A 20424-nucleotide genomic window follows, 5' to 3' on the forward strand; every position below is an offset into this window, starting at 1 on the left:
AACTGCCAAGCCTTGTAGATTCTAAGTCTTTTTCTTATGTGTATTATATTAATATTTTTGTTCTTATAACAAGATATACCTGAAGGAGGTTAGTTATGAAGAAAAGATTTATTTAGTACATAGTTTTGGAGACTAAAAAATTCAAGACTAAGTGGTCCTTATCAGTATGGCTTCTGATGAAAGTCTTGTCTCTGTCAAATCTTTGTGAAAACTATATGTATAAGGAAGAATAATGAACCAAATCAGAGCTGTGAGAGACCGGAGCCCTACTGTCCCCTTTGAGGTCATGGTTCTAGTTTTTCCAAGGCCCAGGCGCTCTCTTTGGATCTGTGAAAGATACACACTTTAGATTATTTTCCAAATACCTCAGCTACCTCAGAGGCTCCTAAACCTTTCCCTGCTATCCAGGCCTCACCGGGGACGTGGCCACTAACCTGCTTCTTCCCATGGCTCATGACTCTCCTGCAGCTCTCCCCTTCAGTTTCCACCACAGCCCAGCAATCCTGCATCTCCTCCCCGCTGTGTCCTCTCAGGGTCCCGCCCTGTCTCCCTTTGCCCAGTCCTTGGCCGCTGGCATCTTCAATTGGGGACAAGGACCTTTAGCATTTGGACACAGAGATTCCCAAGTGAATCAAAGTATTGGAACTGCTCCACAACAGTTGATGCTGTAATTTAAAAATGGACAAAGCAGATTAAAGGAGAGAGGGTTTATTTGGCTCATAACTGCAGATTTCACTCCATCATTGCAGGGAAGTCAAGACAGCAGAAATTGGAAGCGGTCACTCTCATTTTCCCCACAGTCTAGAACAGATGACTGAGTCGAATGCATGGATGCTCTGCTCAGTTCACTTTCTCCTTTATACATCCAGGCCCTAAACCAAGGAGTGGTGCACACACTTTTAGGCTGGGCCAGTCAACAAAATCAAGATAAGCCCACACAGGCATGCCCACGAGGAAGCCAGTTCTAGACAAATTCCTCTTGACACGCCCTCCCCGGTGGTAATACATTGTGTCAAAATGTCAATTAAAACTACACATCACAGCCCACCTGGCCTCACCTCTTACAGATCCTACCACCTTCTACATCCATTATACTAGGGACCAAGATCCCGACACATACCCTTTGGGGGAACATATTCAAACTATGTCCAAACCGTCACATTTACGATTCGTTATGCTGTGAGCTGAGGTCTGTGCTTACATGGCGAGAGATGTGGCATTAGACGACTCTGAGGTGAGCCGTTAGCCCTGCCATGTTTTAAGAGCTGATTTGATAATTGCACAGCTACCACGAGGCTGTGGTGTGCAGAGTCTGTGCAGCATGGGCAAAGTAGGCAGAGGTGGGAATCTTGTGCCTTAGCAGGGAGGTGCAGGATTTCATTGGGCTACTCAAAGTGGTGCACAATAGAAAATATGTGAATTATTTCTGTGGATCATATGTGGCTGAAACTCAGAACACAAAATTGCAGATAAGACTGGGGCTACCTACTGTCCTACATGGCTAAGTGGTACACAGTTATTTTTACTCCTCAGGGGACATTCACCCAAGCAAATTTTCAAATAGGTTCACTTCTAGCTAAAATAGGTGTTTGTCAGAGACCACCTGACACTGTGTAGAGCAAACTAAACACTGGGTACTGCGGTGCATGCCCAGGACCTAAAGTTCTGTCAGCCTCGAGTCTCCTAGCTAACGTTCTGCCAAACTCTTAGAGTCATTGATTATGCAGGTTTATTTGAATTTCATTAATTTCTGCTCTGATTTTTATTATTTCTTGCCATCTACTGACTTGATTTGATATGTGATATAATTTAATTCTGATGTTTCTCTGTTTACATTTTGTCCAGATGTCCTGTCTAATGGAGATAGTGGGGTATAAATGTCACCAACTGTTACTGGGTTGATGGTCATCTGTGTCTTTAATTCCAGTAATAGGCTTTTTGTGGGATCGAGTACTCTAAAGTTTGGCACATCCATGTTTAGAGTTGTTATGTCTTCTCCACTGATTGTTTCCGACACTTAATCAGAGTGAACTGTCTGTCTACTCTGATTACCTTTAGTCTTGTCTATTTTGTCAGATATTAGGATAACTGCCAGTTTGTTCCCAGTTCCCTTTTGCTTGGAATACTTTTTTACATCCTTTTACTTTAAAATAAGCCTGTCTTTAAAGCTGGGTTCCTTGTAGGCAACCAAAAAACAAAAAAAAGATTTTTGTTTCTTAATCCATTCAGGCAGTCTGTGTCTTTTAAGAGTTAGGCCACTGATATTTAAAGTTATTATTGAAAGGTGTGTGACTTGGTCATTTAATTATTGAGTTTGGTTTTGTTGTTTGTGTTCTTAGTTGTATTTTGCATTTCAGTAACTATAGCTTCATTTGTTTTCTGTGAATTGGGGAAGCTGCAGACAAAGGTAGGGTCCTGTGAACTCATTAAGTTGACCCAGAGCACAGGATGTGTAGGCCTGGCATGAGCAGCAGCAGAGTTTGGGCGGTCTGTGCCAGGGAGTACAAGTGGGTTACCTGAGTCTACACCACATGAGCTGACTAGAGGGTTCCTGACCAGCAGCAGCATGGAGACTGCAGTTGGGAGAGGTTGTACCAGGGAAGTTGCATCGGGATTCGGCTTCACATGGCCCAGCAATGAGTGAGATAGATGGTTGACAGTGTGTGGGAGTAATTGGATTGGGATGCCTTGCCTGAAGTTGTCAGTTGGAACTCTTTAAGTTCAGGCTCCAAGCACTCCTAGCTCAGCTCGGTGGATGGATGGCCGATGGGGGTGATAAGGGCACATGCACGTAAGTCCAACACTCAGGAGTGTGTGTAAGTGCTTGAGTTCACCGAGATTAGTTTACAACTTAAAAGAGTTTCTGTGGCATTAACTAGAGTCCATGATCGAACTGTGAATCTCTCAGTTTCAGTACCTTTAGCCAGTATGTTCTACTGTAAGCAATGTATATGAGGGCTTGAACCTATCAGTCTTCAGAGTGGCAAAGCAGAATCTGGGGAAGCTATAGAGTTTCTGGACCAGGTTCCCCTAAGAAGCCCTAAGAAGGCTGCTGTCTATCTAGCGTCCTTCTCCTGGTTGTTGTTCTGTCCACTTGACATAAGTGACAGTAACCTGGGAAAAAGAGCTTCAGTTGAGAAGATGCTCCATCAGGCTTCCCACAAGCCTCTAGGGCATTTTGTTGATTAATGATTAATGTGGGAAGAGGGCCTAGCACACTGTGGGTAGTGCTACCCCTGGGCAGGTGGTCCTGGGTATAAGAAAGGAGGATGGGCAATTCTGCCTCAGTTTCTGCCACTAGGTTCCTGCTGTGACTTCTTGTGAAAGACTAACCTGCAAGCCACATAAACCCTGTCCTCCCCAAGTTGTTATTGGTCATGGTGTTTTATCATAGCAGCAGGAAAGTCCCAAATAATACAATTGTTCATGTACACTATGCTTGGAAAGCATTTGGAAGCACATGCCTAGAGTACTTTCAATTTTGTGTTGATTGTGTTTTTTCCTGAATGTTGTAAAGAATCTGGTTACTCTTAAATCGCAGCTGATACAATTTTGGTTTTATAATTTTATTGACATTCCTACTATGACTGAAATAAGCTCCAAATTGATGTTAAAGTCTTCACACATTGGGGTTGGGGATTTAGCTCAGTGGTAGAGCGCTTATCTAGGAAGCACAAGGCCCTGGGTTTGGTCCCCAGCTCCGGAAAAAAAAAAAAGAAAAAAAAAAAAAGTCTTCACACTACCAACAACGTTAAGACTGATGATCTGGATCAATGATGACCACAAACTTCGGGTGTTGTGTGAGTCATGGATGATGACTACAAGTTTTCGAGTCTGAGGTTCACATCATAAACAAAAAGAGAAGACTGATGGTCTGCTTTCTCCTTCCTCCTGACCCATACGTCTGCCTTAACCCCACAGGTCCTTACTTTGCTTATCAACGCAGCATACAAGCCCAGCCGTGTCCTCCGAGAGCTCCAGCTGGACAAAGACTCTGTGTGGCATGGGTGTGGAGAAGTCCTGAAGGCCAAGTGAGTAGAGGCCTCACCCTGGTGCTTGTCTTCACAGGTCTCTGAGCTTCATGGCAGCACCAGATCATTTGTACCCCAGAGCAGAGCCGCGGCAGCCATTTGTGGTCAAGGACCGAGCTTATTTCCCATTTTTGGTTTTCTTTCTGTTATGTGACAGTTAATTCTAAGAAATAAGAACTTTTAAGAGACTTAAATACAAGAACACTTTTTATTAGAGTGAAGATATATAAAATTATGTTTTAAAACTTCTGTGAAAATTGATGAACATTTACCATTGCTTTCTGATTTGAACTTTTTTGTGGGTAGATGGCAGTTGGCAAGTCATATTGTCCTCGAGCCAGACTCTGAGGGTCACTGATGGGGGATAAAGGCAAATTGAGTGAAAAAGGTCCTTTTATAGTAGTTAGTAAAAGTAGTATTTAAATTCTTCAGGGCTAGAGGGCAGAGCTCAGTGGTAGAATACTTGCCAGCATGCTCGAGGCCCCTGGGATTCATTCCATGCTCCCATGAATGAGTAAATGCATGTGTGCGTACTTTCACCAGAACAGAAAGCTGGGGCTTGGTCTTGCTAGGTGACTTAATTTTTATTTGTTGGAGCATACCAGATTTAAGTACGGACTACAGAACTTCCTTCTTGTTTTGAGAATTCTCAAACTCCGAGGGTTGGACAGGTGGCTCAGCAGTTAAGAGCTTGGCTGCTCTTCCAAAGGCCCCTGGTTGAATTCCAAGAATCTATGTAGCACCTTACAGCTGTGTGTGACTCCAGTTCCATGGGGTCCATCACAGAGACATACACATAGGCAAAGCACAAATGCACATAGAATAAAAATAGATAAACCATTTAAAAAAGAATTCTCAAACTATTTTAGATAAATTTCTGCTTAGTTTTTGTCAGAGTTATCACTGGTGGAATAAGTTTGCATCTGCTGTCTTCTAATCGTAGATATAAAGGGAAGAGCTACCGAGCTACTGTTGAGATAGTGAGAACAGCGGACCGAGTGACGGAATTCTGCCGGCAAACATGTATCAAACTGGAATGCTGTCCCAACCTCTTTGGTCCACGCATGGTTCTGGACACATGCTCTGAGAACTGCTCTGTCCTGACGAAGACCAAATACAGTGAGTGCTGGCCCCAGACGCGTTGGCCACGACGCGCTAGGTCGTGCAGAGAGAAGCACAGGCTCCTGTAAAGGATCAGATGATAGATTTACCACGGCTCATACGATCTCATTCTGCTTTTGTTGTTTTGTTCTGTTTTATGTTTAAAAAAGTTTTAAAAATGGAAGGACCAATAAGGAATTCATTTTTGCAGAAGATTATATTACATTTTTATATCACTTTACTACATAACTAAAATTATCTCCTCCTCCCCTCTTCCACTTCCTTCCTCCCTGCCCTGTGAGGGATTAGGTATCGAACTTAGGACTTCATGCTTGCCAGGCAAGCCTCCTGTTTCCAGACCACATCCCAAGCCTTCCTTTTTTTCGTGTGTGTGTGCAGGGTGGGTGGGGATGTTGGGGGGTTGTTTTGGGGGCTTTGTTGGTTTGGTTTGACTTTGGTTTGTTTTTTGAAACAAGGTCCTATGATGTAGCCCAGGTGTTGCAGCACTGTGCCCAGCTCTTGTTCTGAAGAGCCTTTCCATGTAACCCTGACTGGCCTGGAACTCACTATACAGCCTTGACTTGCCTCAAACTTTGTGTCCACTTTACTCAGCCTTCCGATTACTGGGAGTATAGGCATAGATCACTCTGCCAGCTCTGGTTTGATTAAAGAAAAATAACAAGCATTAAGAATAACCAAGCTTAGGGGCTGGGGATTTAGCTCAGTGGTAGAGAGCTTGCCTAGGAAGCACAAGGCCCTGGGTTCAGTCCCCAGCTCCGAAAAAAGAACCAAAAAAAAAAAAAAAAAAAAAAGAATAACCAAGCTTTGTAATCCTGAAATAAAACACCACAAAGATTAAATTGAAGGACCTACTGGTTTTGTAACTGTAAGAGAGAACTGTAATTACTGAAAGACTCTAATACTAAAGAGTAGCAGGAGAAGGCAATGAGTTAAACAGGATTGTGAAGTAGAGTGGCATGTGCATGATCAAATGACTTTAACAAGGGTGACAAATAGGGAAGAAAGAGCTAACTCTAATGTGGTACAAGTAACAGTGGGTGTGCAAACTCTCCGGCTCCTACCTCATACCATACACAGAGATCAACTTTGACCTATCATAGATGCCTTCTGTGAAAACTAGAACTACAGAGCTTCTAGAAGAAAGAAGAGTAGTCTCCAGACCTTAGGGCGAGGCGAGCAAAGGTTTCTAGTGAGGGCCCAGAAACGCCGATGGCAACAAGAACACATGAGGCCACGGGGAAAGCTGTGGTTCTCTGCATATTGCCATTAAAGAGAGGACACTAAGCTACGGTATTGGGAAGTATGTTTAATGTGTATGCAGCCAAGAAGTCCAGAACATTTATGAATTTCTACAACTCTGTAATGAAAGGGGAGATTTTGACATGATACAGAGTGGATAGCTACATGTCATTTGAATATACTGACTGCCATTGAATTGTATACTTAAATAGCTAATTGTAGTTACATGAGGTTGAGTTCAGTTAAAACTTCTTTTTACATTTCAAATGATATCCCCCTTTCTGGTTTCCCTTCCACAAATTCCCTATCCTATCCTCGCTCACCTTTCTCTCTATGATGGTGCCCCCCACCCACTCACCCACTCTTGCCCCACCTCTCTAACATCCTCCTGTGCTGGGACATCAAGCATCTACAGGACCAAGCAAAGAGTAGACATGGAGGGATCTATCGCTCCATCTACATATATAGCAGAGGGAGGAATGCCTTGTCTGGCATCAGGGGGAGGGGTGGCCCTTGGTCCTGTAGATGCCTCCTGTGGAGGCTCGATGCCCCAATGTAGGGGATGCTAGAGCAGTGAGGGAGGATATCACAAAGAAAAATACTGAAAATTCTCACTAAAGTCAGTAATAGTGCTTATCAGAGCCTGGGAAGGTGAGAATGGAGGGAAGTTGATTGATGGATACAGTAATGTAGTAGGCTTAAAGGGGTACAGTTTTGGTCCTGTGTGTACACCAGCGTAGAGGCCCAGAACAGAGGCTCAGGAATGCCATCCACCACTTTAAGAGAAAAGCTCTTAAAAAAAAAAAAAAAAGAGAAAAGCTCTTATTTTTCTTGGAGATACTGCTTGGACTGACCAGGTGGAAAGCTAACTTTTGGCAACATTTAATTTTATGTTTAAAATAGTAGAGAGGATTTCAGATGTTTCTAATACAAAAAATATAAATGTCTAAAGTGAGATCTATGTTGTTTAGCTTGATGGTAATACATATTATACACATATTGGAATGTCATATCATACCACATACATTTATCTATTGTTTTTTAAAGCTACAATGAGAAATTTCTATACACAAACATTAAATTGTTCAAGATTTCTATGCTAAGGTCCAGCATTTGATTACTAGGTATTTGTGCAAAGCAGTGAAGGCGTACCTCGTGTGAGGGGTTAAAGAACTAGCTTTGTGGATGAGAGCACTTACTGTTCTTGCAAAGAAGCTGGGTTGTTCATTACAACTTGAATTACGTCAGAACCTGGATGTAGCCCAAGTGTTAGCAGTGAGACAGATGAGTGAGTGGGTACCTCTATACAGGAGAATCCTACCCACTACCATAGAGAAGACACGAGATTAAAACGAATCACACTGTAACGGAGAGCCCACTGCATGGTTCTGAGAGAGCAAGTTCATCTGCAGTGATGGGAATTAGGAAAGCAGTTGCTCTGTCATGAATGACTGGGACCCTGAGAGCTTTCTATCAATGGATATGCTCTCTGCCTTGACTTATTTTGCGTATGCTTCTACATGTTAGTACAAATCATATTATGTATTTCTCTGCTTATTCTAGTGTATGGAATTTAAACTGCAAATGTAGTAAACCCATTTTCTGCTGTGCTCATAGACTCCTGTGGCTTTAAGGTACATAACAATAATTAAGCTACCTTTTCCCTTCTCTTTGATCATTTCTATTTAGCACACTATTATGGAAAGAAGAAAAATAAAAGAATTGGGAGACCACCCGGTGGGCATAGTAATTTATCTTGTGCCCTGAAAAAAACCAGTAAGAGGAGAAAAAGGCGGAAAAATATTTTTGTTCATAAGAAGAAACGCTCTTCTGCATCTGTTGACAATACCCCAGTGGGCTCACCCCAGGTATAAGATCTGTAATGTGGCTTCCTCTCCAGGGTCCAAACGATCCCTGCTTTACAGTCTGTATACATATTGCCTACACGTCTTTGTGATTCTAGTTTCTGGTCAGAAGATGGTTTTGTGCCAGTGAGTGGTTTGTCCTGGGCTTCAGAGAGATTTCTCTCCTTTGCCTGCAGGGAAGCGGGGGTGAGGATGAGGATGATGCCGATGACGGAGATGATGATTCGCTCACTGAGGGCAGTACATCTGAGCAACAGGACGAGTTACATGAAGAGTCTGAGGTGTCAGAAAAAAAATCATGCTCCCCTTCTCCCACCCAGAGTGAGATGTCCACCCCACTGCCCCCAGACACACAGACGGATAAAAGAGAGGCCCAGACTTCCTCACTCTCAGATGGTGAAAACAAGCCTCCTTCACCAAAGGTACCACGGGAAAAGAATCTCCTCTCACGTTGTCCCTCTCGTCTCCCTCTGTCACTGCGCATGGTGTCAGCATTCCACTTCTTTCCATATACGCTTAGGAGGAGTTTCTAGGGCCATTTTAAAGTGAGCCTCAGAGGCTGGGGAGATGGCTAGCAGCTGAGAAAACTCCTGCTCTTCTAGAGGACTCAGGTTAGCTTCCCAGCATCCATGGCAGCCATCCCACACACTGCCTGGGATGTCAGCTCTCATGTCCTCTTCTGGTTCCTGTGGCACAGCATGGGTGTACACACCTAAGTGCGTGTGTGCACGTGCATACACACAAACACAAATAAATAAAAAATAAGGAGAGTGACCGTCAAAGTTGTGATCTGCATGAGCTTGTTAATGAAGGGACATTCTCAGAGAATCTGCTTGTTTCCAGTAAAAAGAAAAGGTCTCATTGCTTATTTATAACTGGCCATTCAGTTTATGGAAAAGTGTTGTTTAAATAATTTTTATAATATGTGTAATTTTCTAGAAGCAAATCATTTATTCATTTAATTTCCTTATTCAGCTGTTTTGTTTAGCAATTTACTATGTACATAAATGACCTGAATATGTGACCTGATTAATATAAGGGCTATTATAATTAACTTACTATTTTAGACCTGGTAAAGTGCTTGCCTAGGTTCAGTCCTTAGTACAGCCTAAAACAAGGTATGCTGTCATTCACACTTCTGGAATCCCAGTACTTGGGAGGTGGGGGCAGGAGACCAGTTCAAAGCCAGTGTGGGCAACATGAAACCCTCTCTAAAACAAAACAAATTTACCATTTTAAACTGGACTTTTTAAGTGTCCTATTAACAGAAGCAATAAAAGATTTATTTTTTATGTTCTCATTGGAAATACCATTTGCTCTAGTATCCTACCAGAGAACTAAGAACACCCAGAAACACATGGGGAACATAAATTAAAAAGATAAAATTTGTATTATAAATTTCCCAAATAACTAATACATGTGAGCCTCTTGTCTTTTCTGGCAAAAATCCGTCTGAAAGAGAATAAGTGGGGTGGGAAATGTCAGCCTGAAGGACTGCTCTGAATCCTCCGTGAAGGAGTGTGGAATTTCTTTGGGAGACATTCTAAAAATATGTAAGCTCTTACCCCACTTGATTTGATGTTGTTTTTGGGACTGAAGGAAATAAGAATTGAAGTTGATGAAAGGCTTCACCTGGACAGTAACCCACTGAAGTGGAGTGTGGCCGACGTCGTGCGGTTCATCAGGTCCACCGACTGCGCTCCGTTGGCAAGAATATTCCTTGATCAGGTAACCACAGACGGGGTAATCTGTAATAGCAATGTCTCTTTGATGTAGAACTATGCATGCTATGGGCAAAAATTGCAAGCTTTAGGAAAGAAGGCCATTGTCCTCTTTCATCATTCACAACCTGCACCACAGGGTACAGCGCGCCCTCAGAATCTAAGCCTCTCTTCTGAGTGACTTACGTCAAGCATCTACTAGTCGACCTCATCTTTTAAGGATAGTGATTGTCTGCTTTTTAAAACAAATGTGTCATCTCTAATATGCTGGGCTCTAGCACAATGACCAGCTTTGATGCAGGGATGGTGAAATAAATGCCAGTAGCTATGGCAGATGGAGATGTAGCTCCCTATAAAACATCGTCTATGACCGTTATCCCATTCTCCGTATAAAACATCGACTATGACTGTTACCCCCATTCCCGGATAGGTGGGGTAGATGCTCACAGGTTGGAGTCTAGCCTGGGCTACATAGTGAATTTGGGCCAGTCTAAGCTACATAGTGAGGGGCCTCATTTGTGTGCACGTCACAGCCTTTGTTCTCTCTCCTCAACAGGAAATTGATGGGCAGGCCCTCTTGCTCCTTACCCTCCCCACTGTTCAAGAGTGCATGGACTTAAAGTTGGGCCCCGCCATCAAGCTCTGCCATCACATAGAGAGAATCAAGTTTGCGTTCTATGAGCAGTTTGCCAACTGAGAAGGACAAGCAGACTGAGCTGGGTCTTTGAAGCACAGTGCAGCAAGCCCTTTGCCCTGCTCTACGGGCAGCTGCAGTCGTCCTGGGCTATCGGCCTGCAAGTGCTGGCTTGCTATCTTTGCACTTTCAGGGAAGGAGGGAGCAAAAAGAGCACAAAATGGCTCTCCTGCAATGGAATTGTGGACTTCTGTTTAGAAGATTCCAGTTTAAAAGTCGTGAGGAAGAAAAAAAACCCTTAAAAGTCTGAGTGACCATTAACGGGACCTGAAATCAAAGAATGACTGTGACAGCTGGACCACACCAATTTGGTTATTTTCATTCTGTTCCTTCCCTCTGTAGATTGAACTCTGTTCTCTGCTTTCTCTTTGTTGAAAAAAGAGGACATAGCTTTAAGTCGGCACTGGCTTGGGATGGTGCCTAAGGCACGGCAGTGCCCCACTGTTGTTGTGTTTTTAAGCTTTTCTAAATTAAAGCAGTTCATTTTGGGGATACTGAAGTGGCTCTAGGGTTTTGAATGTATAGTCACACTTCGATCCATTTTAAAATCTGTCTTAGGAGTTCCTTTGTTTACTACCTCTGTTGATGACTGCGCTTACAGCCATGAGTGACATTTTTTGTACGATGCCATTTTTAAGCTGAATGCTAAAACTATGACAGAAATTAGAGACGGCACTGCCTGCTTTTTTAAAGGTATCGTGTCAGCACCTACACCCCAGCCCCTTCACCAGCTGTCCTAGGAATTCCACTCTTGTGTCCTCCATTGTCACCCAGTTTTGGCCACCACTGTTAAGTGGCTTTACAAAGTATTTCAGTCTTCACTCCCCCCCCCCCACCCGTTATTTCTGAAAGGTATTTAAGTGGCTTTGGTTTTATGCTTAGTTTTCTGTAGAGTTGTTTAACTACCTCTGTTTAATTTCTGGAATTTCTACTCTCAGTGAAAATGAGTGTGTGTTCTTTGGACCCACTGTCGAGCCCATTTTTCTGGTTTTCTGGGTATGTCCAAGTAGACACATGGCAGAGAAATGTGTCTTTGGGGATGGCACAAAGTATGAAGTTTGTTAACAGTGTCCTCGGTTGTGAGTACTGAGAGGTAGTTAAGAGTCTATGACCACGCTACCCGAAATGTCCCCATCTTCTCTCCTCTGGAAAGCTAAGCAGGGCCTGGTTGGTACTTGGATGGGAGATGTGGTTAAGAAGTCTAGAAATCTCTGTCTAGCCACGGTTATGCCTGTCTTCAGTTAAGCCAATTTAAATTGAATGTCATTACAGTCTGAAGATTCCCACTCAGTAGCTCATTCTTTTGAAGTTTTTCTTTTTCTTTTTAATTAAACTCAAGTTGACATGAAGCTCCAGGTGAATTTTCACTTACAATGGCGTTGTTCAGTTATTACCGAAGAATAGCATTTGATCTACCACAGCCAGGAGTAAAGAAAGACATGCAGACACAGTTGCCTCCTTTAAAGTTTTCCTTGTTGATTATTTATTTATTTATTTTTGATTACCCTAATCCCTACAGATTTATACCCTAAACATTTTTCCTCAAGAATTGAAAATGTTTTAAAACTGCAAACGGAGTAAATTCTGAACAAGCATACAAATATAAGGTCATATCATTACAAACTTAAATTGTGATTTTTTTTTCTTTTCTCACCTCAACTCCACCTGTTTTTATGGACCCTGGGAACGTCTGTAGTGTGGATCCCCCTCTTCCTTGGATAACCGTCTAACCGAGTCTTAAAGCAGCAGCTCTTCACATAGGCCACCAGCAGGTGTCTCTGGGAAGAAGCTTCATTTAAGTAATGGTTCAGTTATTTGAGCTTTCTTAGAGATCCATCTTCTAAAAACATAATTCTCTGATGCCATGGAGAGAGGCAGACATGGTACTAGGGAGCAGATTGGCAGACTGACATGCGTGGCTCTTCTTAGAATCTCCGGAGACTGCAGGAGTTGAGTCACTGATACAAAGGGGAGTCATGAGAGGACATAGAACCCATGCCTACAGGGTCTCACACTGTTACCTTAGTGAAATGAAAGGGGACAGCATTGACTCTAATTTACCTCTCTCCTTGACTCAGATCACAGAACGTAGAGCTACCAGAGATAACAGGTATTCTGTCTGGAAGGTGAAGCACACGACCCAAGGCCTGAGTGGGGCTGGGGGCTGGGGGGAAACACAACAGTCTTGTCTTAGGCTACCATAATTACTCAATCTCTGTGTAAGTTAGACAAGAGGAGGGCTTCCCTGAATATGTCTTGCACTTGTGTTGGGATACCATACACTTGACAGTCCTAGCAAAGAATCATCTATCCCAACTTTCTTCACACAGAAGAGGACAATTAAATGGGGATTTTGCAGAGGACCTTTAAGTATAAAATTCTAATCTCAAACTGGGTACGGTGATATTCACCTTTAATCCCAATATTTGGGAAGAGGAAATGGGGAATCAGAAGTCTAAGATCAACCTTGGCTACATAGTGAATTCTAGGCTAGCCCAGGTTATGTGCGATCCTGCCTTTTTTAAAGATTGTTTTCATTTCATGTATCTATAAAGATACAAAGGTTAGGCTAGGTAGCAGTAATGGTTATGATGCTAGGGTGTTTTAAGTTTGATGATAGCTTGCATTGTTGGGGTAAATAGTTTACATGTTACACATTTGTATGGGAAACTGTCTCTGAGACAGCCAGCCTCAAAATTCATAGATGTTTGCTGTAAGGAGACTCTTTGTCTAGAGTTCACCTGCAGTTGTTCTCATAGCTTGCCTGCAGTCAAGTTTTTTATGATCCACCTTAAACCTGGTTGACAAACTTAGAAATACATGAACAGACTATATTGTCCTCCTAGACCTCAAGACTTAACAGACCCAAACTAGACTTTACAGCTATATTGGTCTTTTAGGGAAACCTTCAACTGTATGTGCAGATTAGTTCTGATATTTTGACTATATATGCTGTTTCCCTTTGTGAAATGTCTTTGTCCTTTTTAAATATAGGAGATACATTAATGGAGCCCTTTAATTACATCTTTAGCCTTTCTTTAGCAATGTACACAGCTCCCTGTTTTTATAATACAGGCGTAGGAAGGGTACTAGCCAAGCTCTAGAAGTGAAGATCTTGGTAAATATTTATTGAATTTTAATAGAGGCAGGCATAGAAAACCAGTTCAGAGTTTGACCTTTGTATGTCTCTTCGAGAAATAAAAGTATTTTCACTGTGAGGGAAAGGGCATTCGACCAAAGCTTCCTGAAGACTTGAATACCTTTTACATGCTCTTTGGAACCACTGTAGTTACTAATGTGAAGCCTGAAGAAGGCAGATAGGACTCAAAACATCCCACCCCTCGCAAGCCAACACTGTTTCCAAGAGACACAGAAAATGAGGCAGTCTAAACCATAGGTAGTAGCACTGTAAAAACTATTGTAGAATCATGAAAACTGTTACTGGGACTTATTCTTAGCTGGCACCTCTCACCAAAGCTTACATTGAAGAGATCTTGTCCAGTCTGAGTGACTGCCACCAGTGCTGGGAGAGTCCTTAGACTGTGGAAGTAACACTGAGTTTGAACTTGCCTTACACACTGGGAATATTCTCTCTGTGTACAAAGTCACACACGTTCCTACGTGTTCTTGTGAAGAAGTGAAGTAGAGAACTTGGGCAGACAAGATGATCACTTTGTAAACTTGGATGTCTCTGGTCCTAGGACCTTGGTAAGTTCTGTGTCTTGTGACCGTGATGCTGGCTCAGAAACTCTGTAAGAACAGAGCCTCCTGTACAACCAAGAAATGATGGTCACTTTCCTGCCATTGGCTTCATTTTAAATGTTTTACTCGTGAACATTGATGACTGCTTTGTGTGAGAATGTATGTACTTGGGGAGTTTGAATTTATTCTAATAGGCTACCTGTTGACCTGGAGTTTCATTCTAAGGATTCTAAGCTCAAAGCGCAGTCCAGATGGATCTGGTTCCAGGTGCACTCACTTGTACTGTCTTCAGCCACAAAGGTCAGAATCACAAGAACCAGCAACACCAGGGTGAAGGTTTGTAGGGGAGGTTGGGGGATTAAAGTAGCTCTAAAACTCTCTTACTTTTTCTGATGAGGCTGGTGTGGTGGGTACAATGGCCTACCATGGCGAAGTGTTATGAAAGAGACAAGCAACGGATTCACCAGACAGTTGTCATTACCAGCAGTAAAGTGTGGAATGGAGCCATGGGAAACAAGGAAGCAAGCAAGGGAGGGAGGGAACTTCTGACAGAGAAACAGTGTCACCATTGCTGAGGTGTGAGAGAGGAACTTCTCTCCGTGTGTGGAAACTCAGGCCGTAGGGCTCCTGTAGGGCTTATTCTGTCTAGCTTGGCAGAATTGAGGGGGTCACATAATGTCACAACAAGGTTATAGACTTTAAGGGCAGGTCACAACGCAGATGATCAGCAGAGGACACAGACATTTACAAAGCCCAGGCTGTGGTAAAGCAGGCAGTCTCCTGTCCCCTTTTGTAAGAGTTTTAAGTGCTCGTGTTTCCCTCCCACTTCCCTCCCTAAAGACAATCAGGGGCTCGCCAGGATGGGACTCCAGGCTGCTTCCAGCACCGTCCTTAGCCCTCTCTCCAGTACTCTCTCTTTGGAAGAAATGCACTTTGTTTAATGTATTTGCCTTTAAAAAACCAAAACAAGTTGCTTGTCTGGAACAAAATGAGATGCTTTTGGCACTGTATCATTCCTGCTTGCTGTTTTTCCTCTTAATTTAAAATTTTATGCATTGAAGACAAAGTACATTTAAGGAGAAATATGCACAAGAATACCTATTAAAATAACTCCCATCAGGTTTGATGGTATAATTTTAAAGGATTAAAAACAAAACAAAACTATTTTGAATGAATATATGCGTGCTTTTCTTTCTTTTTTGGCCAGTAAGTTTATAGTAAACTTGTGATATGACAGTTTTAAGTGGTTACAAGAAAGACACGTGTTAATTTAACCTCATTTGTGCTAACTTTACCATAAGAAAGGCTTTTGGCTAGAGTACATTCTTCCAGACTCTTAGTAGGGCCTCAGAAGATCATTTCTGAAATGTGTAGGAGAGGCCTTTCCTACTTACATAAAATTATAAAATTCTAGACGCTAACCCCGCCCCGCCCACTGGCGTCTTACCTGTCCCTTCTGGATTGAGATAAGTTTTGTTCTTTTTCTTTTTCTTTGTTGCTTTTTAAATTACTAAGAAGAGATGGAGTGAGCAGAATCCCTCCCACTTCCCAGACCTGGGAATTCTGTTCTCAAATGCTGAAGACTCTGTAGGCCTGAGAACCATCTACATGTGACTGTGCAGAGCAGTGTCACACCTGAGTGTGCAGAGCAGTGTCACACCTGAGGGTGCTGGCCAGTGTCACACCTGAGTGTGCAGAGCAGTGTCACACCTGAGTGTGCTGGCCAGTGTCACACCTGAGTGCAGAGCAGTGTCACACCTGAGGGTGCTGGCCAGTGTCACACCTGAGTGTGCTGACCAGTGTCACACCTGAGTGTGCAGAGCAGTGTCACACCTGAGTGTGCTGGCCAGTGTCACACCTGAGTGTGCTGGCCAGTGTCACACCTGAGTGCAGAGCAGTGTCACACCTGAGTGTGCTGGCCAGTGTCACACCTGAGTGTGCAGAGCAGTGTCACACCTGAGTGTGCTGGCCAGTGTCACACCTGAGTGCAGAGCAGTGTCACACCTGAGGGTGCTGGCCAGTGTCACACCTGAGTGTGCTGGCCAGTGTCACACCTGAGTGTGCAGAGCAGTGTCACACCTGAGTGTGCTGGCCAGTGTCACACCTGAGTGTGCAGAGCAGTGTCACACCTGAGTGTGCTGGCCAGTGTCACACCTGAGTGTGCTGGCCAGTGTCACACCTGAGTGTGCAGAGCAGTGTCACACCTGAGTGTGCTGGCCAGTGTCACACCTGAGTGCAGAGCAGTGTCACACCTAAGTGTGCAGAGCAGTGTCACACCTGAGTGTGCTGGCCAGTGTCACACCTGAGTGCAGAGCAGTGTCACACCTAAGTGTGCAGAGCAGTGTCACACCTGAGGGTGCTGGCCAGTGTCACACCTGAGTGTGCAGAGCAGTGTCACACCTGAGGGTACTGGCCAGTGTCACACCTGAGTGTGCAGAGCAGTGTCACACCTGAGGGTACTGGCCAGTGTCACACCTGAGTGTGCAGAGCAGTGTCACACCTGAGTGTGCAGGGCAGTGTCACACCAGACTCTGCAGAGCTGTGTTTCTCCCAGACTTCATTTGTCAGCTGTGCGTGCCGTGTTTTTCATGAACTCTGTCTTCAAGCAACTAGTAATCTTGTGCCCAACCACAACCTCTCTTTAGCTTTAAGACACACTCTCTGGTTCTCTCTGCACATGAGGTTTAACAGCTGAGCACTTTGTGTGTAGGGTCCTTCTTGGACTTACAGGGAATGAGGGGACTTTACATTTCCTTATCCGATCATTTGTTTCCTCAATCTTTTTCAATAAATTTTTGAATACATTTAAAATGTATAAGTTAAAATTCAGGTAAATTTATATTTATCCTGTGCCAAATCTGCTGGATTCAAGAATGAATCAAGACTAGCCCTGCCTTCAGGAAGCTCCTACCCAGAAGAGAGACCTAGCTGTGTGATCTAAAGTCTGAAAGCGCTGGTGGACTGGCGCGCACAGGAAAGGGCAGGTGTAGTGGAGACGGGAGGTCAGCGGGGCTTGCCTTGCCGCTCCGGCAGCAGCTGGTGGGGCAGAAATGGGGAAACAGCATCCTTACAGCTAGAACGCTGTATGGAGATACAGATGTGTGAGTCAACTAAGAAAGGCCGCAGTACTGCATCCCCCCCACCCCCAACCGGGTTAGTCTATATTTCGGTTAACAAAAAAAAAAAAAAAAATCTTTGGGAGGTATTTAGCCCTCTTCGATAATTAGAACTTTTTGAGGAATTTCTTTAGAGTTTAGTATTTATTGGTCAACAAAGATAGCTTGGTGTAGGTTGGACCTGTACCATGCACATGTCCACGGACATGCAGCAAAAAAGTCAGAGCTCTGAGGCACCAATAAGAGGTATCTAGAGAGAGCAGAAATATCTAGGGGCCTGGGCAAGTAAGACAAACTTAAACGGGAGTCTATCTGCACACCGGTGTTTTGGAGGGGGGAAAAATTAAACCAGACTGGGTGTGGTGGCATATGACTTTAGACAAAGGCAGGCAGATCCTGGTCTAATAATGAGTCCCAGATGTTGTCTCAAAACAAACAAAAACCGTTCTCTTTGTAGCTGTATCTCATAAGTGAACAGAGCAGGGACTTGTGCATATTGACTTTGCACTTCATCTCACCATTTTCATAAGATGAAAAGTGGCTGGATTAAAGTAACCATTTAAGAGGGGTTGGGCAACACTCGAAATGTATATAAGAAATACTCAAGTTAATAAAAAAAAAAAAAAAAAAGAGGGATTGGGCAAGTGTAGTAGCACTTAGCTACCTCAGAGGCTGAGGTGGAAGGAGCATTTGAGTCCAGAAGTTCAAATTAGCCTGGGCAAGTCAACAAGACCGAATCTCAAACAAAACAGCGAAATCAGACTGGTGTCACAGGCCTATAATCTCAGTATTTGCAGTGTGCAGGCATGAAGATCAGGAGTACAAGGCCATCCTTGTTTTACAGGTCCTCGTTTTAAGTTTGAGGACAGCCTGGGCTACGTAAGAGCCTGTCTCAAAACGAACCCCGCACAAATTATGTTGGGGGGGGGGCAGGGATTCATTCACCTTGGAGCTTTGATTAATGAATTGAACCCTCTTGACTTTTGACCATTTAAGTAGAACACTCAACCCTGGCGTGGGAAGAAGACTAGATGTCTGAGACTGTACTCAACACCATGCTTTAGCATACTGTAGCTGCAGGTTATTGAACTCCACTTCTGAAGTAGTGAACCGAAGCTGAGGGCAAAATGTAGGAGTATTTTTAGAAAATTGCCCCGAGCATAGAAGATTTATTTACCTTGGAGGGGAAAGGGATTTAACGACAGACTTCATCACTGTCCCTGACCCTGCCCTCGTGACCTAGAACACAGGGCTCTGGTGAGTCCCTTCACACAGCCTAACTCACCTGCTCTCTCTACCTGCAGAGGTTTCCCTCCAGCCCCGCCCACTAGCCCTGGCTAGAGCTCCGCCTCTAGGGGAATCGAAGCCCGCCTCACGCCTGGCTCGACCAATCAAGCTCTACGATCTCGGACGTCGGGTTACGCGCGGCGCCGAGCGGCCGCGGGCTGAGAAACCGGCTCCCAGCTTCAGGTCCCGGGTCGCGGCTGGGCAGCGCGGCCCGGGCTGCAGCGAGGCCGGCTGCCCCTCGCGCCCTCCCGTCAGGCCGCCATGCAAGGCCCGGGAGGGAACGTGAGCCGCGGATTGCCGGGCGGGCCGGCCTCCACGGTCGCGTCCGGGGCGGGCCGCTGTGAGAGCGGCGCGCTCATGCACAGTTTCGGCATCTTCCTGCAGGGGCTGCTCGGCGTCGTGGCCTTCAGCACATTGATGCGTGAGTCCGGGACCCCAGCCCCTCCCCGTCCCCACGTCGCCAGCTGCAGACCTAGCCCCACCCCGGGGACCCTCCTGCCCTTAAGAGTCCCGGCCTGGGCACCGGGCCCTTGGGCTGCGGTGCCTCCCTCTCCCGCGAGACCGTGCTGGGCATCCGAGACTAGAAGGGAGTCCCGGACCCTCAGAGCCCTGGGCTTACAGCTGCAGCTTTGGGCCAGGAGTGACCCTGCCCGTCGCCACCTTAGACCTGTCTCTTGTCCGATGCCAGCCTAAATCTGCTTCCCTCCTACTTTACCATCGCAAATTAAGGTTACCCCACTTTCCGGTATGGGCCGAGCCGTCTCCCCCACCCTCCCACTCCCAAAGATAGCACTACTCTCAGCTCCCTCTCGGGCTCCTCGTAGCCTGCCTCCCCTTGGCTCTTAGACCCCCACATCCTTAAGTGTCTACTGGCCTAATGCTGGGCTCCTCCCTGAACCTTCACTCCCTGTGTTTGCCCTTCCTGCTGGGTGTGTGGACACGCACCCACACCCACCTGTAGTGTTGGGGCAGTGCAGTCGGTGCTCCCACATCGTCGCGCGACCCGGTCCTACTCCCTCTATTGTTCAGGGAAGATCCTCTCTGACTGCCGTGGTCCCCACATCTCAACCTCCGTTTCACCTGTTCAGCTCTGTCCCGAGCTTTCCTAGTTAAGTTGTATCTGAAGTTTCCCCTAGCTGTTCTTCCAAACCACGCCTGTTATTTACGCTTTTAATTTCCTGGGTTTGGGGTTTTGGGTTGTTTTTGGTTTTGTTTTGTTTTTGTTTTGTTTTGTTTTTTTTGTTTTTTCTTTCTGTGAACTCTTGACAACCTGGTTGTCTTGATGGAGGAGGCTTAGAGGCTCTGGGAAAGGTCTCAGAATCTTCATGCTAAGTCGCCAGAGGCACTTCTCGGGGAGTTTTATAGTAAAGAAGGAAGTTACAGATGGCCGGTGTTGTCCAATGGGGGTTGGAGTAAGGGCCATGTTTACCCTTGGGTTGGGAGGTTGTGCTGTTTCTCTGATGTGCACACACGCATACACAAGACACTAAAGGATGGAGGTCTCTTGGCATATAGACCTCCCTGTGATGTATTACAGAGGAGTTATAATTAATATGTAGAGGCATTAATTCCAAAACTGACTTGTTTTCAAAACTGTGCTCTGTGGGCAGAATGAGGAGTTCCAGCAGGGTGTACTCCTCACTGGCG

General features: G+C 44.7%; 2 protein-coding genes, 1 long non-coding RNA gene and 1 pseudogene across 20 annotated transcripts in view; 3 read left to right on the top strand and 1 right to left on the bottom strand.

Moving 5' to 3' along the window:
- Sfmbt1 (Scm-like with four mbt domains 1) overlaps positions 1–15549 on the top strand; it is a 119689-nt gene extending 104140 nt beyond the window's left edge. For 15 of the 17 annotated variants that reach the window (XM_087589047.1, XM_087589045.1, XM_087589036.1 and 12 more), the window contains 6 exons: positions 3922–4031; positions 4975–5150; positions 8082–8260; positions 8434–8679; positions 9857–9985; positions 10535–12301. In XM_087589047.1, coding sequence (XP_087445173.1) covers positions 3922–4031; positions 4975–5150; positions 8082–8260; positions 8434–8679; positions 9857–9985; positions 10535–10675 — 981 coding nt within the window. In that variant the 3' untranslated portion in view covers positions 10676–12301. 17 annotated transcript variants of the gene reach the window in all.
- Positions 3767–3845, top strand: LOC120097675 (small nucleolar RNA SNORD113/SNORD114 family; annotated as a pseudogene).
- On the bottom strand, positions 5610–19945 carry LOC148000363 (uncharacterized). Its single transcript, XR_015640176.1, has 3 exons — positions 19733–19945; positions 9823–10005; positions 5610–8969 (listed from the first exon to the last, which is right to left on the bottom strand). It is a non-coding gene; the product is annotated as an uncharacterized LOC148000363 (long non-coding RNA).
- Positions 18899–20424, top strand: part of Stimate (STIM activating enhancer) — a 57410-nt gene continuing 55884 nt past the window's right edge. Inside the window, exon 1 of one of the 2 annotated variants that reach the window (XM_087588580.1) lies at positions 18899–19198. Coding sequence is in view for 1 of the 2 variants with exons in the window: in NM_198774.2 (NP_942069.1) it covers positions 19039–19198 (160 nt within the window). In the remaining variant the exon portion in view is untranslated. 2 annotated transcript variants of the gene reach the window in all.

Source organism: Rattus norvegicus, chromosome 16, assembly GCF_021556685.1.
Source record: "Rattus norvegicus strain SHRSP/BbbUtx chromosome 16, alternate assembly SHRSP_T2T, whole genome shotgun sequence".
Taxonomy (NCBI): Eukaryota; Metazoa; Chordata; class Mammalia; order Rodentia; family Muridae; genus Rattus; species Rattus norvegicus.